This window comes from Eretmochelys imbricata, chromosome 4 (genome assembly GCF_965152235.1).
Source record: "Eretmochelys imbricata isolate rEreImb1 chromosome 4, rEreImb1.hap1, whole genome shotgun sequence".
In the NCBI taxonomy this organism is placed as follows: domain Eukaryota; kingdom Metazoa; phylum Chordata; order Testudines; family Cheloniidae; genus Eretmochelys; species Eretmochelys imbricata.
The window spans coordinates 62,319,628-62,342,978 of record NC_135575.1 but is presented as its reverse complement, the minus strand read 5'-3'; the positions used below and the strand labels follow the sequence as shown (position 1 = coordinate 62,342,978).

The window sequence follows — 23,351 nt, the reverse complement described above, 5'->3', positions numbered from 1 at the left end:
ATGAGTAAGTGTTGCATTAGAAGCATAGTATAGGTAAGCATAACTTCTGGCTATTTTCTAGAGATGGTGATATGCAAACTTACAAAGAAGGGACAAGTAAGAGGAAACCTGAGCAAGGGATGACAAAATGTTTGGGAGCAAGAGGTAAGGAGACATGTCAAGACATGACAAAATGATTTTTATTTTAAATCGAAGAGGACTTTGAAGCATTCAGCTTCAGAAACACAGTGTAGGGGAAAAAACAAACCTAAGAATCAACATTCACAAATGGGTGAGAAAAGGAATTAAAAAAAAAAAAAAAAAAAGACAGGCATGCATGCAAAATGCAAACAGTGCAACAAAGAAATGCAAGGCCTGGTTGCCCAAATGAAACACCATAAGAAGTGTTCCTTCTCAGGAGGAAGTTGCATTGAAGATGATGAAGGGAACATGTCTGAACATGTAGGATCTTCAGGTTGGTAAGCATTTTTCTTTCACACGTCTTTCTTAAGGACCACCTGTCTTCCTCCTGGACTATTCTTGAATTCTCATGTTTGAGCAAAAAATATAGTTGTTACTCTATGGTACTATCATTTTAGATGCAGTTGTGATAAAAAATAAATAGCTGAAATAGGCAGATCTTCCTTTTAAAATTTCACCTTTAAAAGTAGTACTGAGTGTCAGGGAATGCAATGAGTAATACTAAATGAGCAGTGGTAATAATAATTAAATAACTGCATTGACTTATTTTGTTTAGGAGAATCCATCCTCAACATACAGGATTCTGAAAACTATCCACCTTCAAGATCACCATCATTTTCTATAGTTTCAGAGTTATCTGCCAATGATAGTGTTTCAGTCACATCATGTATGTCACATAGCCACAGTATATCCCCTGTAGCAAAAAGGGGGAAAAAAAATCTCCATCATCCAGAAACAACCGCAGGTGTTTGTGAAAGAACCAGCAGATTACAAAAAGAGGTAATTGATGAAAAAATTGCCTGGCTTGTTTATGCAGCCGACTCTCCTTTCCGTACGATTGAGAACCCACACTTCATTAACATGGTTCAGTCATTAAGACCAGGATACAGAACAGAGCAGATGCCGCAGGCAAATTGCTGGATAAAGTGTATGAAAGAGAAACTGAACAGTGCGCAAAAGGTCAAGAGGGTGAAATTGTTAACCTGAGTCTTGATGGGCGGAGCAATAGCCACAATGATCCTGTTGTGTATGCTTCTGTGACAACAGAAGAAGGGAATGTCTTCCTTACAGAAACAATTGATACATCAGGAAATGCACACTCAGCAGAATACAAGTAGCAGCACATTGTGAAAAAAAAAAAATCAAATGTCTAGTACACAACTTGGTCACAGACAATGCTGCAAATGTATCCAAGATGGGAAGAAATTATTTAGAAGAGAGTCTCAAGCTAATAACATACAGTTGCAGTGCTCATTTGATGCACCTCCTAGCCAAAGACTTCACTGTTCCAGAAATAAAGGCTAATGTTGCTGAAATTGAAAAATACTTCCGTAACCACCACTTTGAAGCAGTTGCTCTGAAAAAAGTGGGAGGAACCAAGCTAACTCTCCTAGACATGCGGTGGAACTCAGCAGTGGACTGTTCTGAGCACTATATCAAGGACTGGCCTTATCTGATGACAGTTTGTGAACAAAATTGTGAAAAAAAAGATGGCACTGTCACAGCCAAAGTTCTCAACACTGGGCTTAAGAGAAATGTTGAACACATGCTGAGTACCCTGAAGCCTATTTCTGTAGCCTTGAACAAAATGCAGGGAAATAGCTGTTCTATTGCTGATGCTGTTGAAATTTGGAAGGAACTGAGTGAGATCTTAAAAAGAGAAATATGCAATGACAGAGTTAAATTACAAGCATTAAAAAAATGAATGGGACAAGCACTAGTTACCAAATGGGACAGCTCATTTTCTTGCCAATATTCTCAATACTTGGTACCAGGGTCAAACTTTAACTGCTGAAGAAGAGGAGAAGAGTCCATGGCTATGACATGGACATCTAGCAATCATCCCTCCATAATGCCAACTATAATAAACTTCAGAGCTAAGGGTGAACCATTCAAGAAATCTATGTTTGCTGATGATGTTTTAAAGAAAGTTACACCAGTGAACTGGTGGAAGTCATTTATGCACTTGGATTCAGAGATCGTTGAAGTGATAATCTCACTTTTAAACAGCAGTAGCTTCTTCTGCTGGTGTAGAAAGAATATTTTCTTCCTTTGGATTAATTCATTCCAAATTGAGAAATCGTTTGGGACCTGAAAAAGCAGGAAAGCTTGTTTTTCTTTTCTAGATTATGAACAAACAGGAAAATGAAGGTGCAGAAGCCAATATTTTAAGTTTCTCATGTTGACCTGGCTGACATAGTCTATTTAATTTTTTGTTTGTTTTTAAAAAAAATATTTCATGTAACCATTTTAGTTAAAAACAATTTTAACAAAAACAAACCTGATTTTAAAAAACTTGAATGTTTAAATTAAAGAATGCATGTGCTTGTTTTGTTAAAGTATTATAGGTTCACTGTTGAAGAAAAAAATCCAGAAGACATAACGTTGTTTTAGTTAAATAAAACAATTTAAATATCTGTCTGGTGATGTTCTCTTCCTAATACAACATGGCAAGAAAATCCTCTAAATATTAAAAGATTATCCTTTTGAATTAGAGATAGTTCACCTCCCAATGACTTCATAAATATCTGCTTCAATTACCTTTGGTAAATGAAATAACCAATCATTCATTTTCTGATATAGCTGAAAAACTAATCTGAAAAGTTTTCAAAAGAAATCACTTTTAAAATGTATAGTGTGTACCTTCTAAAAATGAAACCTACATCTATCTCTGAGTTGTGAAGAATATGTATTAAGGTTATAACAACCAACAAAAATGCACTTTTATGTAGAAATCCATGATTATATCGAGTCTTCCTGACTAGTGATTTAAATCAAGTCCACACAGGCAGAATCACACGTTATATCTTCTGAGGCCAGGGCAAGATTCTGTAACATAGCCTGTTTTGAAATTGTCTATACATGCAAAATTATGCTCTACTGTGCTACCATGGCACTATCAGTTTGATAAAGGATACCCTGACATGAAAAAGCTGACTATGTAAATTGCCTCCTCCCTGTTCGTGTCACTGTTTCTCTGGGTACCAGCATTTGGACTTGATACAAGTCTCCCATGTAAAGAGGACGTTGTGATAACTAATACTATATCTACACTACAGCCTAAGTTGGAATAACTTATGGCACTCAAGGGTGTGAAAAAACCACCTCCCGAGCTACATAAAAGTTATACCAACATAAGTGTTCATGTGCATAACGCTATGTTGGTGGGAGAAGCTCTCTCCCATCGGCACAGAGTGTCTTCACCAGACGAGCTGCAGCTGCGCAGCTATATTGGTACAGGTGCAGCACTGTATGTATAGACATAGCTTAACATGTTGGGGAATTCTTGATTCTTGACCAATCTGTTCAAAGGACAGAGTTGACGGCACTGACTGATAGAAAAGAGTGAATCTTCTCTTGATCTCTTATCTGTAGATCCTCCCTAAGGTCTTGTCTACATCCATACAGGAAGGGGAATAAGTACTTCTATACCAGACATACTTTTATACATCCACACTCAAAATTGTACGGATATCAGGATAGACTGACTTAAATCGAAGTGATTTAAATCACCAGCTTTAATACTGATTCAAATCAGCAAACAGGAAACCTTTATTTAAATCATCAATTTTAATCATGTTTTGCATTTGTACTTTTTAGTTATTTTCCTAAAGAAAAGTTGCTTCTCATTAAAACATGTTGAATTGCAACTAAATATAGCTTTTTACACAATTTGGAGCGTGTTTTTGCTAACCAGGATGATACACTGTTAAACACATTTATTTAAGCACTTATATAGCTTAACTTTGATTATTCACATTCTTAATTTTACATGGTTAGAAAATGGTGAATGCTGCATTTGTTAATTACTAGATTAATTTTTTTTTACTTGTGATTTGTGTCAAGCTGTACGTAGATGGAAATTTAAATGCAATTAAAATGCAGAGAATAGTTTCATTTAATAAAACATTACATGCTATCTTAAATGTGCTGGATAAGAAAAACATTATTGAAACATTCTGCATTTAAAACTAACAGATTTAAACCAACAAAGGGTGTATTAACTTTAGTTAATGAAATGAACTAATTTGCTTAATCACCCCATGCTTCAAGATTTTAGAACTAAGCAGATTTCTTCTTATACCTAGCTTTTATACACAGATTGGAAGAAAACAAGCTTTCCTGCTTTTTCAACTCCCAGTTCGTTTCTTAACTTTGAATGAACTAGCCACTGAACTGAACTAGTTGAATAAAATATTCTTTCTGCACATGCAGAAGAAGCTACTGTTGTCAGAAGCTGGTTTAACACTTAAACTCTGGCTCCAGATGCTTAGCTAGTGACTTCCATCGGTTTAGTGGTATGATTATTTAAAACTTGACAAATACTTACTGCTTATTTTTTATATTTTAAATTTTAATCATCATAAGTTTAGGCCTTAACATAAGTAGTCAATTTCAAATTTTAATTTTAAATAAATATTTATAAAAAATAAACCTAATTTTAAAAAAATCTGATTTAAAAAATAATTGATTTTTATCCACCTTCCCTGGTATACCTCTACAATTAAAATTTCAGTCCTAATCAAAATAGTTATATCAGTACAAAAACTGCATATAAACCAGACCTAAGAATTGAGAATTTATTTCTTCTCCGGGTATAGAAAGGTAGAAGGGAGGATGGAATAGACTTAAATAAAAGGTGATTTAAAAATCACTAGTTTTAAGCTTTGTTTAAATAAAAAATAAAACACTTTCCTAAGAAAAAGTTAAAGGCATATGGGTAAAGCAGAATATAGTTACCCAAAATGAAATTTGGCCAGTATGTTCACACTTGCATGAAGTTCTATCGATAAAAAGGGGGATGCTGCTGTGACTACGCCCCTTTATCATATGAATTTCAAGACTAGAGCCAGCCTATTCCAAAAGTCAATGCTTGCTGCTAACATCAAAGAAAATTGGACCACTGAACTGATGCAGACTGCCAGTCTGCTACCTAGATGCTGAGTTTAAGAAATAAACCTTAAAAGCAATATCCTCTTGCAGGTGTGGACAACACTGTTCCCATTTCAGACTAGCTGACTCCCAAATGGTTTCTCAAATTTTAAATTAAGCTCAAGTCCATCTCCTGCATCATTATATCATCATCAATGCCCTCCCCATCCTATTTATCTTGACTGTTTTATCTTGATACTCTTCTCAAAGCTATATTCTCCTTTTCCTCCACATCTGCTGTGTCCACAAATCTTCCTTTCATCACCTATGCCACCGTGCCTGTAAATACCACTGCATCAACTCAATCTTTGCTGCAACTGCATAAGTTAATTCATCTTCTGACCCTCACATATGAACTCCCTTCTTTAAGGCCTCCCCCAGCCCCAGCTCTTCAGATTCCTGCATGTGCAGAATGCTTCCTCCCCATATCTTCTCACATGTACAAACAGAACCACATCACCACAATCACTAATAGTCCACCTACTCTCCACTCATGTCAAGATTCAATTCAAAACTGCCCTACTTGTTTCTAGAATGTGTTTTTCAGAACTGACCTATCCAGTTTCAGACTTCTCACCAGTCCAGGGCTGGACAGCAAATCCAAGTTTAAGGACACAGCCTGAACTGGTTACTTTAGTCCTTGTTAGAGTTTACTTTAGTTTCTATTACTAATACAGGGTCTTCCAGGTAACAGACAAGAGAATCTAGCCCTGGGTAAATCCACTTTTCACTGCTTGGGTGGGTGTTGGCTCTGCTAAACCCAATCTTCTACCGGCATAATTTCGAGCTGCTCCTCCCCTGTCCCACACCCATGTGGAGCTTTGGCCAGGTGGAGAATCTCCCAGTATCAGAATGAATGGAGTTGCAGTGTTCAGGGTATGACCCCTACAGTAGTCGGGAGAATTGGCAGACACCATCAAGAATGCCTGGGAACGGAAAGTAAGCTAAACGCGAAGTAGCTCAGTGGTTTGAGCATTGGCCTGTTAAACCCAGGGTTGAGAGTTCAATCCTTGAGGGGGCCATTTAGGGATCTGGTGTAAAAATTGGGGATTGGTCCTGCTTTGAGCAGGAGGTTGGACTAGATGACCTCCTGAGGGTCCCTTCCAACCCTGATATTCTATGAGTGACAAGTTGTGTGCATATTATTTCTATGAGTGGTAATCTAGATAAATCTCTGCATTAAGCATCTTCACATAGTTGTGTATCATTTTCATATGACTTTGTATTATGCCTCTTCATATAACCTCTATTTTCATACAACTTTGTATCAAGTCCTTGGATACAGGAACTTTGTATCAAACCCTTATATAGAAACTTTGTATTGAGCCGCGGTATAATGTTATAGCCCCTAAGTATAGTTAAGGTAGAAGAAAAATGTCTTTTCGCTAGGAGTAGAAAAAGACCCCCCCCCCTTTAAATCAATTGCCCGGTTGAATGAATGAGGTGTGAGTGAATAAGGAGTAGAAGGCAAGCACCTCCAGACAGCTGCAACAGTTGGAGAGGGGATGGAAACCAGACCCAAGAACAATAAAACTTGTCAAGTGGGCTCATAAAAGAAGATCAGACATATTGACGGCCTTGGGAGTTAGAAGTGAGCACCTTCTTTTGAAAACACCCTCTTTGAAAATAAATGTGGCAACATTAAGACAACACCCAGAAGGAAGCGCCACAAAGGACCAGCTGACACAGACACAGATTTTGCATCTGGTACAGATTTGCATGAGAGGGAAGCTGCTATAAAATGTGAGTTGTCTTGCAGAGGACCCTGGGTCTCGTCTTAACATCGGAGCATTGATCCGGATCGACAGAAGCCTGGCTCCACCCCTCCCCCATCTAACTCACCTGGCCAGTGAAGTTAAGGGGAGCAACTAGTTGGTAACCACAACAAGACGGAGTGTGCTTGTGTGTGTGAGTGCATGAGTGTAATTAATATATATATAATATATCTATCTCATACGCATATGATACAGTGTTGATTGATACATGTATTACCAATAAATGTGGTGCTTTGCTTTATCCCCCCTGAAAAGATCCTGTGCAGTACTTTAAGTACAACAGCAATAAGAATAATCAACATGGACACTGAAGTCCCAAGGGACGGTAAAGCTAGAAGAGCTCAACAGTGGTAAATGGAAAAATTCTGAAGGAAGTATCATTAGATAGAGATGGCCTACAGGCTACGCAATTTCGGGCTGAATCCTGATGGAAAGTGGGAGAAAGGCTCATGGACTGTAGTAGTCCGATTTGAGAAGACTGATTTAAGAATTTATATTCAGATTACACAATAATTCATTTCAAAGCAAGAATTATTTCTAAATGGTAACTAGGTAGAGTAGCCTGGAGAAAGAAGAGGTCAGAGCCTGAAATCTATTAGATCTCTGTTAGAGGATATAAATTCCATCAAGGTGTGTAACAGTAAGGGTTTGCTAATTCATTTGACACTGAAGGTGGTTATTAGATGATGTAACTCCTGTTTTACAAATGTGTTCAGAGCTACATTGTGGGAATTACATACCTAGACAGGCAGCCACAGAACAATTCTGTGCAGTGTTAGTTGAAAGCATGCCTGCCTTGGGCCGAGGGTATAAATAGCACCCTGCCCCCCGCAATAACTGTCACCTATTTCTCCATCACCAGAAGCCTGAAAGTATGTGGGCATCCAACTAGGGGCTGCAGATTTTGGTGTGGCTATGCAGATTCCATACGATCACAGATCAGCAGTTACACAAGGTAAGTGACCTTTTCTCCTTCACATACATGCCCTCAAAGACCCACAGTGCAGGAAATTAGCCAGCAGTGACCTCCCTGAGGTGGACCAAGGAAACACACTAACCACACACAGCAAAGCACTGTCCTCCCAAATTAATAAATTATTACTGGTGCAGAACAGAAATACAGGGGTTCATAAATGTAACCACCAACCACTATAGATGCTAGACAGATTTCAAATGAGGGCATGTTATCCAAGTATGCCCTGAATTATCCCATTCTTTTGGTGGAAAAAGCCCAAAAATGTTCTAGCATAGGTACTTCAGAGACATCATACATGACTTGGATTCACAAACTAACTCATCCGGCAGCTTTAGGCAATAATGTTTAACCTTTGGATTTTAAGGCAAAAACGCATCCTACTCCATGTTCCAAAAAGTTTAGTGCTGTCACACTGAGCAGTAACGAATATGGGTTTTTGTTTTGCTTTGTTCTCTGTTTTTGGAAGTTAAACATGCAGCCTGACCTCTCTGAGTTGGCTATGTGGCTTTGGAAAGAGTTTGGCAGAGAAATAATGTTTCAAATGAATATTTGAAATTTTGCCAAGGTTTTGCATGTGCCTCAGCCACCTTTTCTTTTTAGCAGACTGATTTAAGTGAACGAGGAGTCAGTCTGCAACTTTGGGCCAAGATGATGGCCAGCAGGAAGGAGTCTTTTAGTAAGAGGTGGAACAGAAAGCAAGATCAAAGAACCTTCTATAAAAGTTTATGGAGTACCAATTCAGATCCCAAGGGTCAGGAGGCTATCTGACTGGAGGGTAGAGAGAGCTTCCAAGGACTTCTTCACAAGGGGAGGCAAAATATTAGTTCCCTCTCAAAGGAAACACGGTAGAAAAAAATAGCAGCTGGACAGATCTTTGCAATTTAGATTAAATGAAATCAGAAGTTCCTTAACAAATGGAACTGAGCAAGAAAAAAAAAAAAAAGATGCAGGCCTCTGTCCTGAACAAATCTTTTGAACTAGTTATAATTAGCAGCATCACATTTGCTACTGAAAAATTTCCTCATTTGTTCTCACTCCTATCAAAGATTAAAGTCAGTACACAGATCTAAGAGCACAAATGATTAGAACTGATTGGCATTTTTTGATGGCAGAAACCATTTCATCAAAATTCCCTATCAGCTGAAGCCAAAAAAATTTGTAGGAACTTACCAGTTTTGTCAAAACTTTCATTGGGAAGGTTTCTGAGGTCCAGGATGGAATTTCTGGTTGAAACAAGAGCACACCCACCACCCCAAAATAGCCAATAGCCTGGTATGAAGGGCACTCAGCAGAGACGTCAGACATTGAGGTTCAAGTCCTTGTTAAGACAGATTCAGAGCATGGATTTGAACTTGCATCACCCACATCCTGAGAGACTGGAGAGCCCAGTGGTTATAATCAGGTTTTGGGGGTTCTTTTTTGTGAAAGACGTCAAAGGATTTTAGTTTCATCCCAGTGCAAAATGGGGAAATTGTTGAAATCTCAAGAAGTTTTGCAGGACAGGAAAACAGTTTCCTGTCCAGTTCAACTAGAGACCCTGGTAGTCAAATGATGGGAGGGTGGTGTCTTGGTATCTTTGATGAGTTCTTAGATTTGTGGGGATTCTCCACTCCAAAGCATCCTCCTCTCCACAGGCCGCAGGAGTGGTGAAGAGCCTGACATGGACCCATACACATATAATCCCAGTTCCTTCTCTCCAGCTCTCTATCAGCCAAGTTTCAGGGAGAGTAAGGAGCTCTGCTCTGAATTGGGCTAAATTTAGAACTCTTGGCAGTGGTATGTTTGCTGCCACAAGTATATCCTTATAACAAGGACCTGAAAAATGGAAGGATGGGGGAGCAGTTTGCAGTTGTCAGTTGTCACTACCAAAATAAGCTTTATCATCACCATTTTATTACTTATGCAGTTGTTTCTGCACTATTCCATCAAATTCAGGTTATTGGGTGCACTTGAACACAAAGAAATGCCATGGAAATATGAAAAAAATATCAGAGCAAAAAATCTCAAAGAAGTAACCTTGATACCAGGATGTAACCTCAATCCAAAAACTGAAAAAAATCCAGCAGGGATGAAAGGTCAGAAAACAAATGACAATGAATTAAGAGAATGTTTAGATAATTTGTGATAAAAACAACAGTATTTCACATTTTTATTACAGCTAATCCTACCCAATGAGAAATCATAAAATTTAGGATTCACACATTTGTTCTGAAGTTCACTAAACTTGTTTTAGCTCAAGTAAGTTTGTTTGTGGGAAAAATATAATCTACTCCCTACTTTGTCATGTAAATAAGGTTTAAAAGCTATCATTGCATCATAAAAAATTAAGAGATCTATACATAATCTTGCACATATGTAGGTTCTGACAGAAGATTCTGGAATTCTAACCTAGATTAAAAAAATTTGAGGGAAAACAACAAATCAGTAAGAGGCCTAGTTTACCAAGTCATATCTACATCAGTTCATAATAGATGTTCCTCCAGAACAAGGACAGATTTTTAGCTATCTATAAAATGCTGCATCCTTTAACACATTGTATGCTGCAATATGATACGTTTAGAAATTTTAATTTACATTAGCAATAGACTGGAAACAGCAATACATGTGTAAACTTGCAAACCTTGTAAGTGTTTAGGCTCCATTTTCTCACAAGCTCCAATTTTTCCATTGCTGGATTCTTTACTTCATCTGCTAGAACAACTGGCCCACTTTTCTGCTGCATTCTTATACCACCTGAACAAGTAAGACACAGAAACTCTTTAGGGCCCATGTTTTTTTTAAAAAGTCAAGCATATAACTGCAAATCCAAAGAGTCATAAAACAGCACTTGTGCATGGAAAAGAAAATTATGAATCTAACTAGATTTTACGTGAGCTGTGCTAGGTAAATGGACATGAAAGACTAGCACAAAACTGCTGTTTGAAAACAATCAGGCCTACAAGTGCATACAATAAAGGGAAGTATATCTATATTGATTTTAAAATCAATCCAGAATATTTGTGTACATGAATAATTTAGGCAAACACTAAATTGAGTAAGGAAGTATGATGAAGTTACATGGGTGTTTCTGTATAGAATTTTTACTACCCTCAACAAGTAATTCATATATTTATTTAGTTATTTAAAGTGTTTTTAAAACAGCATTTAGGCAACCTCTAACAGTCTAACATTCTGTCGGAATGAGCCAACCTAAAAATCTTGTACACACAAGAAGTCATTGTTAGTAAGTTACAGAAGTATACGAAGTACAATCAAATTGCTGCCACCAAGTACAGCCAACTTAAGATGTACAGAATTGTCAAAACAATATTTGTTAACATAAGAATAAGACATTCACATTTTTCTAGATCGTGCTGCTGTTAATTTTAACTAAACATGTTGAGGCTAACAGGAGAATCATAACTCTCCTGTACATGTAAAGAGGTTAGCATACTTCATAGTTTTATTCGGTCCTCATTCACGAAGACAGTGGAACTCATTAGTCCTCATTCAAAATCAGCAATAAAGAAACCATAGCAAGGAGTGAAACAGAATAAAGGGTCACCATCAGTACACTATAATCAGTCCCCACTTTTTGCAGGTACCAGTCAGTATGGAATGTTATTCAAATTGCACCTTTTGATTTTGAATTGAAAAGCTGACTCCCAATATCAAATGGCAAAAAATGTTGCTGCCATTTTGTTGGCAGCACCCTACATTGCCACATATGCACTGACCACCCAAGTTATGCCAAGGGCTCTTTAGTATTGTACAAATGAAAAAAAAAAATTAATGAAGAGCAAGGTAGTTTGCTAGTACATGGATGAATTCCCAGAGTTACATACACTCCACGTGGCTCCTCATGCTATGTTAGTGTACTTAGTAGCATATACAGAGCCTTGCTGACTTCACTTCTAAAGAGAACAGCAAAATAAAATGCCTGTCATCAAATGCAAGACAGAGTCAGTATGGAAATGTTTTTCTTCAAGTTCCTAAGGAAGTATTATACACATGAGAGTTAAAAACCTAAGCTATTTCAAAAAGGATACTTGACAGTGGCCCCCCGTCCCTCTTTAGGTAGAAAAAAAGCAAGTTATGTAAGGAGAAAGTTTAGTCATTAGGCTTTCCAGTAGCATTCCAAGCTGAAAAACTGAATTATTAGCAGAAGAACGATTGGCATATGAACGTGCAATTATTCAGAAGGCCCATTTAAACTGGAGAGAGAAAAAGAGAGAAAGACTATCCCTGCACCTGCCATATCTCGTATAATGCAGAACACTCTGTATATTACAAATAACCTGGCAAGGTTAGGGTTAACAAGGATTTGTAAAAACAGTATACTTCTGCATATATTTCCAGACATTCCTTTATAGCACTGAGCACCAACATGTGATTTACACCTTAAAAACATAATTTTTATACAAGTAATTAATCCTCACAGCACCCCTCTGAGGTAGTTAAGTATTCTCCCCATTTTAAAGAGGAGGAAACAGACACAAAGAGGTTAAGTAACTTGACCAAAGCCACAGAGTCAGTCGGGACAAAGCCCAGTTTGGGTGTTATGAACTCCAATCTCATACTTGGAGTATTAGAATATGTGTCACTGTTTTGACTGGCAGAGAGAAAAAAGTTGACTGCTTTAGCTCTAACAATTAGACCTAGAGTACTTGTTTTTATTTATTGTTGATAAAAAGTAAAGAGCTGTACAGATAATACTTAATGCTTTGGAGCAGGAAAAGTTGTTCAGAATGAAAAGCATAGGTTACTTTGCAAACTGTAGAAGCCCAGAAGTGACAGAACCACCAAAAAGCAGGAATTACTTATCCACCTAGTTTATAAAAAAAGTAAAATTATTACAGACAGTAGGAGTTAGTGTAACAAAGGTGTTAGTGGAACTAACAAAGGTATTATCCAGTCAGTGTTGTGAATACCTGTGGGAATAATTAAATCACTCCCTTGTCCAGCCAGTCTGCTAGCTGCTGCATTGCTAGGAGATATAACGGATGATATGGATGATGCTGAGGAACCTGAAAAGGGGACACATTTAACCATGAAAACCCATCATCTTCTTTCCTCAGAAAATATGTACTTTTATGTACAGAGGTAACTTTTAGTGTTGGGAGATATACGTGTAACATCAACACAAAACTAGAATAGTGTATGGAATAGTTCTTGGAATTTCTGGTAGTGATATATTAGAAAGGAGTAGCTGTTAATATGAAATCCTCAAAGTTACTCCTGACTTAATCGCGTGTTTTCTTTAAAAGAAATTGGCAGTATGACTGGAAGTAATCAACCAAAATACAAAATGCCAGATACAGGAGGCAGGAAAGAAAACAAATAAAATGACTTTCATACAGTTCAATATGGCTGCTCTTCAGCTGAACTCTGATTTTTCTTATCTAAGTAAAAGTCACTCTACCATTACCATGTAATACTCCTAACCTTGAGGGTTGATACTTGGACTCAATTCCAATTTCAGATAAGCAGGTGCAGGAACAGATTTTAATGAAGTGCAGTAGCTATCTGTCTATAATATGCAGCAAGAATGCCTGATATCTGAGATCAGGATTGAGTCATTAGGTTGTTAAAACGTTAGCCTGTGCGGTTCTCTGTCTCGAAGAAAAAGGCCTACTAAAAACATTAATTATATTAAAAATATTGAGTTACTGGCATTGTTGTGTTAACAGTAAGAGTGCTGTGCTCGCAAAGCTATTACACATATTTTAACAAATCATACAGCTCATGGCTTTATACTCTTCCACATCAAGGAAAGCATATAGTAAAATAGTCAATTTAATTGTACGGAGGCAACCATGAAAATTTCACCCCATTTGCCCAGGACAAAATCCTTTTTCTGATGGGTGACTAAAATCTGTAATAACCTCCCCGCCCGCAAACAATCATCATGGTATTGCAATTGTATTGCAAGTCAATTTTGCGCCTGAGCATGTTAATTTTCATAACATTTTTTCAAGGCTGCATAAAGATCTAATGGGTCAATGTGCCTGTAGACATTATGTACACTTTAATAGCTTCCACAAAAGTTATACTTTATTAATTCAGTAACTTCCCAAAAGAGCTCTTTAAATAACTGAAGCAAGATTCAGCATATGTTTCTTATATATGTCCCTGTAGCATGGAGAATGTCTCATCTCATTATTCCAACTGTAAGAGCAAAGCATAACATTTTTAGCAACATCATTAATCTGCACACACAAACAAAGTTAAGGCTGAAAGACATTTATTTAACTTGCCCTATCTTGTCATAGTATGATGATATGTTCTATAAGAGCAGCAATACCTCAGGTACTAATGTCCCCAATTCTGCAACTGGATTCACGCAGGCACAAAGGTCTGTCCACAAGGATCCTAATACAGGAGCAGTGTCTAATCATGAAATGTAAGCAAGCTACAAACAACTTTTCATTCTTTAAATTTTCTTGGCTTCTGGCACAAGAAAATATGGGCCCCTTACTGAATGAGGGAGGTAACCTAGTGACAGAGGATATGGAAAAAGTTAATGTACTCAATGCTTTTTTTGCCTCTGTCTTCATGAACAAGGTCAGCTCCCAGACTGCTGCACTGGGTGGCACAGCATGGGGAGGAGGTGACCAGCTCTCTGTGGAGAAAGAAGTGGTTCAGGACTATTTAGAAAAGCTGGACGAGCACAAGTCCATGGGGCCGGATGCACTGCAGATGGCAGATGTGATTGCAGAGTCATTGGCCACTATCTTTGAAAACTCATGGCAATCGGGGGAGGTCCCGGAAGACTGGAAAAAGGCTAATGTAGAGCCCATCTTTAAAACAAGGGAAGGAGGAGGATCCGGGGAACTACAGGCCAGTCAACCTCACCTCAGTTCCTGGAAAAATCATGGAGCAGGTCCTCAAGGAATCAATTCTGAAGCACTCAGAGGAAAGTGATCAGGAACAGTCAGCATGCATTCACCAAGGGCAAGTCATGCCTGACTAACCTAACTGCCTTCTATGATGAGATAACTGGCTCTGTGGATGAGGGGAAAGCAGTGGACATGTTATTCCATGACTTTAGAAAAGCTTTTGATACAGTCTCCCACAGTATCCTTGCCAGCAAGTTAAAGAAGTATGGGCTGGATGAATGGACTGTAAGATGGATAGAAAGCTGGCTAGATCGTCGGGCTCAATGGGTAGTGATCAATGGCTCCATGTCTAGTTGGCAGCCGGTATCAAGCCGAGTGCCCCAAGGGTCGGTCCTGGGGCCAGTTTTGTTCAATATCTTCATTAATGATCTGGAGGATGGCGTAGACTGCACCCTCTGCAAGTTTGCAGATGACACTAAACTGGAAGGAGTGGTAGATATGCTGGAGGGCAGGGAGAGGATACAGAGAGACCTAGACAAATTAGAGGATTAGGCCAAAAGAAATCTGATGAGGTTCAACAAGGACAAGTGCAGAGTCCTGCACTTAGGACGGAAGAATCCCATGCACTACTACAGACTAGGGACCAAACAGCTAGGCAGCAGTTCTGCAGAAAAGGACCTAGGGGTTACAGTGGACGAGAAGCTGGATATGAGTCAGCAGTGTACCCTTGTTGCCAAGAAGGCTAACGGCATTTTGGGCTGTACAAGTAGGAACATTGCCAGCAGATCAAGGGACATGATCATTCCCCTCTATTCGACATTGGTGAGGCCTCATCTGGAGTACTGTGTCCAGTTTTGGGCCCCACGCTACAAGAAGGATGTGGAAAAATTGGAAAGAGTCCAGCAAAGGACAACAAAAATGATTAGGGGTCTGGAACACATGAGTTATGAGGAGAGGCTGAGGGAACTGGGATTGTTTAGTCTGCAGAAGAGAAGAATGAGGGTGGATTTGATAGCTGCTTTCAGCTACCTGAAAGGGGGTTCCAAAGAGGATGGATCTAGACTGTTCTCAGTGGTACCAGATGACAGAACAAGGAATAATGGTCTCAAGTTGCAGTGGGGGAGGTTTAGGTTGGATGTTAGGAAAAACTTTTTCACTAGGAGGGTAGTGAAGAACTGGAATGGGTTACCTAGGGAGGTGGTTGAATCTCCTTCCTTAGAGGTTTTCAAGGTCAGGCTTGACAAAGCCCTGCCTGGGATGATTTAGTTGGGGATTGGCCCTGCTTTGAGCAGGGGGTTGGATTAGATGACCTCCTTAAGTTCCTTCCAACTGTGATATTCTATGAAGAGTATCCAACTTCGCTTAAGCTTCATTGTTCACAATACACTTCCCCCATCCTACCCCTTCTAATTTTGCTTCCCCCCATCCCCCATGTGTTTTTTTTTATGCATTCTACTGAGCAAAAAAATCGAAGTTCGTAAAATTCAGCGTCAATCATATTTTATCTTTTTGTCTATTGGGTTATTCAAAGCCTATCTCCATCATCTCCCATTCATTTGGGAAAAACATAATTAGAAATAATCTGAAGTAACTGTTTTGGAGAAAGACTGGAATATTGTTTTTAAATTCAGGTTAGTTAATGATGATAATCTATGTTTCACACAGAGAAAGCATGAAGTTCCCAGTTTCTACAACAAATGAAAATTAATAATGTTGTTGCCTACATCGTAAAGCATTTTTGACATTTTAGAATTATTAGCATAGCTTGAACAATGTCCTGTGCACTTTATTTTGGTAGTAGTTCTGTTGTACCTGCTTTGTTAAACTAGTGTATTACTGCCTTATAGACAGAATGAAATGAAAAAGGGATGGCAAGCAGCGTTTATGATTTATGCAGCTTTTCGTTAGCTGTACTGAAGATTTCATCAAACGCTCATGAGCCACCAAGACATATATAACAAGTTGTACTTTTTTGCTTCATTTTTAAGGTTCTATTTATAAAAGCAAGGATATATATAAGTTATACCTTTTACTATAAAGACTCCGTCTCACAGCTGCTCACTCAATATTCAGTCAGATTTTCTAAATTCATAATCTTGCTCGAGATAAAGTAAAACTATATATAATAGTTTAAGATTTCATTTATGTCCTGTTTCCTTTATTATTTTCAGACAGAAGATTAAGGAGAAAGTGCTATTATTGGATTGTTTAATAATTTTGCATTTCTCAAGGTTAGTTTTTAAATAAATCCATTCAAATTAAAGAAACCTGCAGCTCTATGATGAGCAAGTAAAATGGTGGATCCATCCTCAATACGATGAAATTTTTGTAGTATTTTTAGGACTGATTCTTATGCTTGGTGTCTAAGAACCTTTACAACATATACATCACAATAAAGAGGAAACAATTTAGTCTCATTGGAACAACCTACTCAAGAGCTGCGAAAAGAGGATTTCACTGTAATTCTATTTGCTTTAGAAAAGTGAAGTGGAGTGGTAACTGATAGTGGGACTGGTTTGAGCTATGTTTACAACTTGAACAATACCTCTATCAATCATTTGGTTATATAGCTCTAATTATGTATAGAGTTTTTACTATCATCTCAATTTTCCCTTCTTAATATTACCGGTATCCACCAAATAGCATACATATTTTTATAACACCAAGAATCTTTTAATTAAGAAATCCAGCATGATTATAGGAAAGGAGCTATTAAAATTAACTGCAGGCTAGTTAAATAGGCTAATCTGCTATGAGTTTTCATTAAAACCCCCTGACAAGCAGATATCAATTTCTCATTTTAGCAACCCAGCAACTGAGGAGAACACACATTTCACACCTAAGGTATACACAGCACATCAGAATAATTGCTATTTATGCTGAAGTGTAAAGCAGCTAGAGTTTGAAGAGGGTCTTAAGAGGCTATGCCTTTAAAAATATGCTTAAATCAGGTAAATTGTTGAAATGTAAAAATCATGTAAGTATAGTTTTTACCTTGAAATGGCCCTGCTTCAATGACTCCCTCTTTGGTGCTGTCAAAGCCATGAGATGTTATTTGGGTTTCTGAGAGACCAAGCCCAACTGGTAACGAACGTTTCAAATCCTTGGAAATGTTTGAATAAAAAGGAAAATCCATATAAAAACCTAGATAAGGAAACGTTTAGGCACTATAATATCTTTTCAATTGCATCTTAAACAATTCTGTTTACAGCCTGGAACTTGTCTTATGGTGTCATGGCATTCTATTGTGATGCATTGGTAGCAAACATTTACAACATAAGACACTGTTTTTCAATGTGTGTTAGATGAAACAGTTTGTATGCTCATTTTAAAGAGAGTGTTGATTTGTTAAGTATATGGAAAAAAAGATGAACAAAATGAAAACAAAAAGAAAAACAAAAGAATACTTTTCCTTTCCTTACCAATGTCCTTACAGAAGAAAAACAAGAAGGTAAATTCTAGTTTTTGCAAGTGGTTGAGTGCAAGATTAGTTTCTAGGAGTTAAAGAGTTAATAGTAATTGCTAACAGAAGGTTTTCCTGTTGTCCCGGTCTTCATTTAGACTGAAAGTTTTTCTGGATTGTACAGAACAAGTAAAATTATGCAAAGTGACAAATACATCATGATTCTATATAATACTTAGCGCATTTTATTCATTCAAAGCACTGTTAAAACACTAATAAATCCTTAAAGCTGGTCTGAAGTGGGAGAGTTAGTATTATCCGTGTTTACAAAAGGGGAAACTGAGGCAAAAAGATTAAGGTATTTCCCAAAGACTATGCAGCAAGTCAGTCAGGATTAGAAGATAGAATGCCTTCCAAACTCACAAAATTTCCCTGTTCCACACTATGTAGAAATAAAAGTATTAAAAACAGCAAGCAGAAGGCTCAGATTAATAATTCAGTCACAGCACAGGTAGATTACGTAATCAGAAAACCGTAACTGCTGACAAGGAATTCTGAATCTTTCTGGTTTTAGCAAGATGAAAAGAAACAGATAATAAAGGAACAGATGAGCATTGCATGAAGTATGCAGAGAAAAAGCATTTATTTTCAAGATGCTATTGCAGGACATATGCGGTAACTACTTCTAATACACATACACAACTAAGAATTAATATCTTTAAAACCCAAGTGAGGTTTTAAATATATTACAGTAGTCACTTAATCTGCAAGCCCCATGGGAGTTGCTGCATAGGTGTGATATTACCTAAATTGCAGTTAGCATGTAGCTCTGAAGTCCACAGTAATAATTCCCTGCAATATAAACTAACTATCAGGAAAAGAGAAACCTACAAAACACACAAACTCCATAGTAATAAAAAGGTATCCTTAGCAGAAAAAACAACGAGGAATCCTTGTGGCTCCTTATTTGGGCATAAGCTTTCGTGGGCTGGAACCCACTTCATCAGATGCATGAAGTGAAAAATACAGGAGCAGGTATAAATACATGAAAAGATGGGAGTTGCCTTACCAAGTGTGAGGTCAGTCTAACGAGACAATTCAATTAACAGTAGGATATCAAGGGAGGAAAAATAACTTTTGTAGTGGTAATGAGTTGCCCATTTCAAACAGTTTACAAGAAGGTGAGAGTAACAGCAGGAGGAAATTAGGTTTAGGTTTTGTAATCACCCGACCACTCCCAGTCTTTATTCAGGCCTAATCTGATGGTGTCTAGTTTGCAAATTAATTCCAGTTCTGCAGTTTCACATTGGAATCTCTTTTTTGAAGTTGTTTTTATTATTGAAGAATTGCCACTTTCAGGTCTGTTATTGAGTGACCAGAGAGACTGAAGTGTTCTCCTATGGGTACCATTGTGATATATGCCATCATGTGCCAGCAATGTCCCTCTGCCATGTACATTGGCCAAACCGGACAGTCTCTAAGCAAAAGAATAAATGGACACAAATCTGACATCAGGAATTATAACATTCAAAAACCAGTAGGAGAACACTTCAGTCTCTCCGGTCACTTAATAACAGACCTAAACGTGGCAATTCTTCAACAGAAAAACTTCAAAAACAGACTGTCAAAATATCATGTTCTTCATTAAGTAAGCATCTATTATTTTCAGTCTAAAATGGAGCAAATGCCGGTAAACTAAACTAGCTAGATTAAAGATAGCTTAGGTTCCGGAGCAATGAAGCTGCTTCAGCATGCACTACAAGCCCACCAAGAATTCTGGGTAATTACTCACAGGGTTATCCTGCACTGCCATGGCTTCACTGCTCTTGGGCCCAGGCTAACTATGGTACGTCTACCTGAGCTGCAATCACAGCCTGTGAATACAATACAGACATATCCTCAGTGTAAAGGCTACATAGTATTTGGTTGCAAACCAACATGTTTTAATGGCAATACCAACGACAATTTTTTTTTTTTTTAAAAAAGGAAAGTAACTAAAAAGTACAAATACTAAACAAGAACAGAATCAATTATTTAAGTCGGTGTTCTCGCTTGCCAATTTAAATTGGTGATTTAAAAATCAGTCATCTCTGACCTGAGGGGTTTTTTGTTTGTTTGTTTAAATAAACAAAAGGGGTGTTTGTTCTGGACATACGAGTTCTTGCGTGAAAACTTGGGTTAGGCTTTTTTGGCATATAATCTCAGACAGTTAATTATGATTTATTACAAAACACTCCTAAATAAGAAGGCTGCCAACAGCCCGCAATGGTCTTGATGAAGGAATTTATCACTGACAGTTCATATGGAAAAAAATATTGAGATAATTTGGAGAAAACAAATTGTGGGGGAAAAAAATGAGAGGCATGGTATGTACAGTCCTATTTACAGCAGTAGAGAAATGATATGCATGGTATGGGAGACTTATTTTTGAGGGGCTAAGGGATAAAAAATGGCTTTGATTTGCATTCCCTCAGAGGCTTGTTATTTGGTACAAGGTGGGCAGTGCGGTGAATAACCTAATTTTAAAGGAAAGTGACTATACTTTGTCCCAGGACTAACAAAAAAGACAAATGAGACAAAGTCATGGACTGCAAAAGAGCACTTCCAACTTCATGCAGTTGACCTTCACTTTGTCAGTGTAGAACCCATGCAGTCCCCAACTTCCATTGATGCATACATTTAAAGAATGATGAGTGGTTCCACCCAGAAAAGTGACCCAAAAATGGTATTTTGTAATCTGTTGCATCTGACTCCGGAGCTGCACTGGTACAGCTGCGCTGCTTTAGAGCTTAGTGAAGACGCTGCCTATGCAAATAGGATTTTCAAAATTATAGGCATCTAAAAATGCAGAAGGTGCCTAGTGGGATTGTTAGGAGTGCCTAACCTTAGGTACTCTTGAAAATCCCAGTAGGCACCTACTTGCATCTTTAGGTGCCTACATATATTGCAAATCTGGCCCCATGTCCTTCCAAGTTATCAGAATTACTAGATCTCATCCTCTCCCACCTGATTTTTATTTATAGATTGGAAAAGGAAAACAAGCTTTCCTGCTTTTTTCAACTCCCAATTTGCTTTTCAACTTTGGTTGAACTAGTCCAGAAAATACTCTTGGCACTAAAAGCAAAAAGAATTAAGGCGAAAGCTTTCTCTACAACAAACTACTGATAGTTGGCGAAAAGTAAATACTGGCATTTGCTCCATTTTAGACTGAAAATAATAGATGCTTACTTAATGAAGAACATAGTATTTTGAAATATTTATAAGGCTTGAGTTGACTAGAAAAGTCAGATGTGCTCCCCCTGTTTCTGTTCTGTACAGTGATCAATACTACCAGTGTGGAGTCCCAGGAGAAGTCTTGTCAGACTGTATGCTCCAGCGTATAAAGTATCGATGCCACCAGTACTGAGGAAGCGATGTAGGTCACCAAGGAACATGATCCACCAGCCTTTGAAGGTTCCTGGTTGCGATGCAGTTTGAAAAAAACCTGTTTAGACAAGTTAGCATGAGGACTCTTGGCCTTCTTCTTGGTCAGTATCAGACTGCAGTCAATCCTGAGTCCCATCTGGAGATCTTTGTTCTTCCCTGCCTCCAGGAAGGGAAGACTAACCCAAGGAGGGCTGACTAGAAGGCTCAGAATGCTCAATAGCAGCATGAGGTCCCTCATGGCTAGAAGATCTCTCATGTCTCAGACTGGCAGCTCCTGTAGCCAGGACCACTTGTTGAAATCTGCTTTGAAGCAGAAGGGACTGCTCCCAAGAGGCTACCCCTAAGTCACACATGCCCCACGTAGACCTTTCTATTGAAAATATTTTGTTAACGGGCATCATGAGTTCTCTGTGCACTTAGGAAAAGAGGTACAAGTGGCACACTTGCTAGCAATTAGACTCCCCTAAACAAAACAAACATTTTATAGGCACATCATTAGCAGGTATAGCAGACAAGCAAGACAGATTTTAAAACCTGGAGATCTGTTCTCTTTCATTGGGCCTCCTCCTCTGTACTGAGGTGATAAATTGCTTCATTTTTATTTTTTAAACCAATAGACAAATAAAACTGATCAAAAACTACAGTAACTATCATTCTGAACTATCTAGAAACTATGAAGAAAGGAGAATGACACTCACAGTGGGCAGTGAGAAGGAATGGAGTGATGTTTGCAGCTGTTCTACCCTTTACCTTTGTTGTAGGGGGTGAGACAGTACATGGGTAAATGCACAGCCCCAATTGACACTGCTGGCTAAAAGATTCTGGGCTCATGCCTGGGAGCACAAACCTACAGTACGATGTATGTGGACGAATGCTCAAACAAAAACTAGAGTTCTTAGTATAAAGCCAAAACTGATTAATATAATATACTTGATACAACACTACAAACGTTTGTAAGATTTGTTATAATCAAAACATGACTGACAAAGACTTCATAAAGTTGCAATGTTCTACATATTTTATTCTCAGTAAAATTAATCATTTTACTTGAAAACTAAATACCAGGGCTGAAAAAATCAAGTTGGAATTGGAGACAATATCAAGCTATGGTTTGGGTTTGTTGTTTTTGGCTGATGGTTTAAGTAGCAACGAGATTCTATAATCAGAACTTGATGACAATTTGTTGATTAGAAATTTCCATAACTTATTTTCAGTATGCACTGCTTTCAGTAGTAAAAACTTGTTTTTCTCATTAAGATAAACAGATAATTAAGACACATCCATATCTTTTCAGACTTCAGTCCCATGTTAGAGCCAAAAAAGATCAAGAATGCATTTGTATCGTGTGATTGCATCAGCATATGTTTACTACCTAATTCTACGTTTTTCAGACCCCACATTTTACTTAAGTTTTTCTTTCAAGTTTTTGAGATCTAGGCAATTAAGACAAAGCTCAAATTACAGAAAAACTACTGTTTTAAAGTATGTTTAATTTAGTTCCCCACAAAGATTCCATTAACTGCTACCCTATTTTTATATTAAAAATACCTAAAAGGAGTTAATTATGTATGCTCTTGAAGTAAGGATAAGTTATAAACAGAAATGTTTCAGGAAATCTAGAAATTGAACCATACGTATGAATAAATACTGTAAGTTATTAAATATTCCTTGACAGAGAAAAGGAGAGTATCAAGCTTTATCTTTGAATTTCCTGTTTTATGTCATCTGATAAAGGTGAAAAAGCCTACCACATTCTCAAGTTTCCTAACAACTGACATAATGTTATCTGAACATACAGGGTTTTTTTCAGTTTATGTTTTAATAGAATGAGAAATAATTAT

General features: G+C 37.8%; 1 protein-coding gene across 4 annotated transcripts in view; it reads right to left on the bottom strand.

Moving 5' to 3' along the window:
* Positions 1-23,351, bottom strand: part of ARFIP1 (ARF interacting protein 1) — an 87,993-nt gene that overhangs the window by 25,451 nt on the left and 39,191 nt on the right. For 3 of the 4 annotated variants that reach the window (XM_077815378.1, XM_077815380.1, XM_077815379.1), the window contains 3 exons: positions 17,676-17,784; positions 12,774-12,869; positions 10,484-10,596 (listed from right to left, as the gene is read on the bottom strand). In XM_077815378.1, the coding sequence (XP_077671504.1) occupies positions 10,484-10,596; positions 12,774-12,869; positions 17,676-17,784 (318 nt within the window). The remainder of the gene's footprint in view (positions 1-10,483; positions 10,597-12,773; positions 12,870-17,675; positions 17,785-23,351) is intronic. The other variant, XM_077815381.1, reaches the window with a different exon arrangement.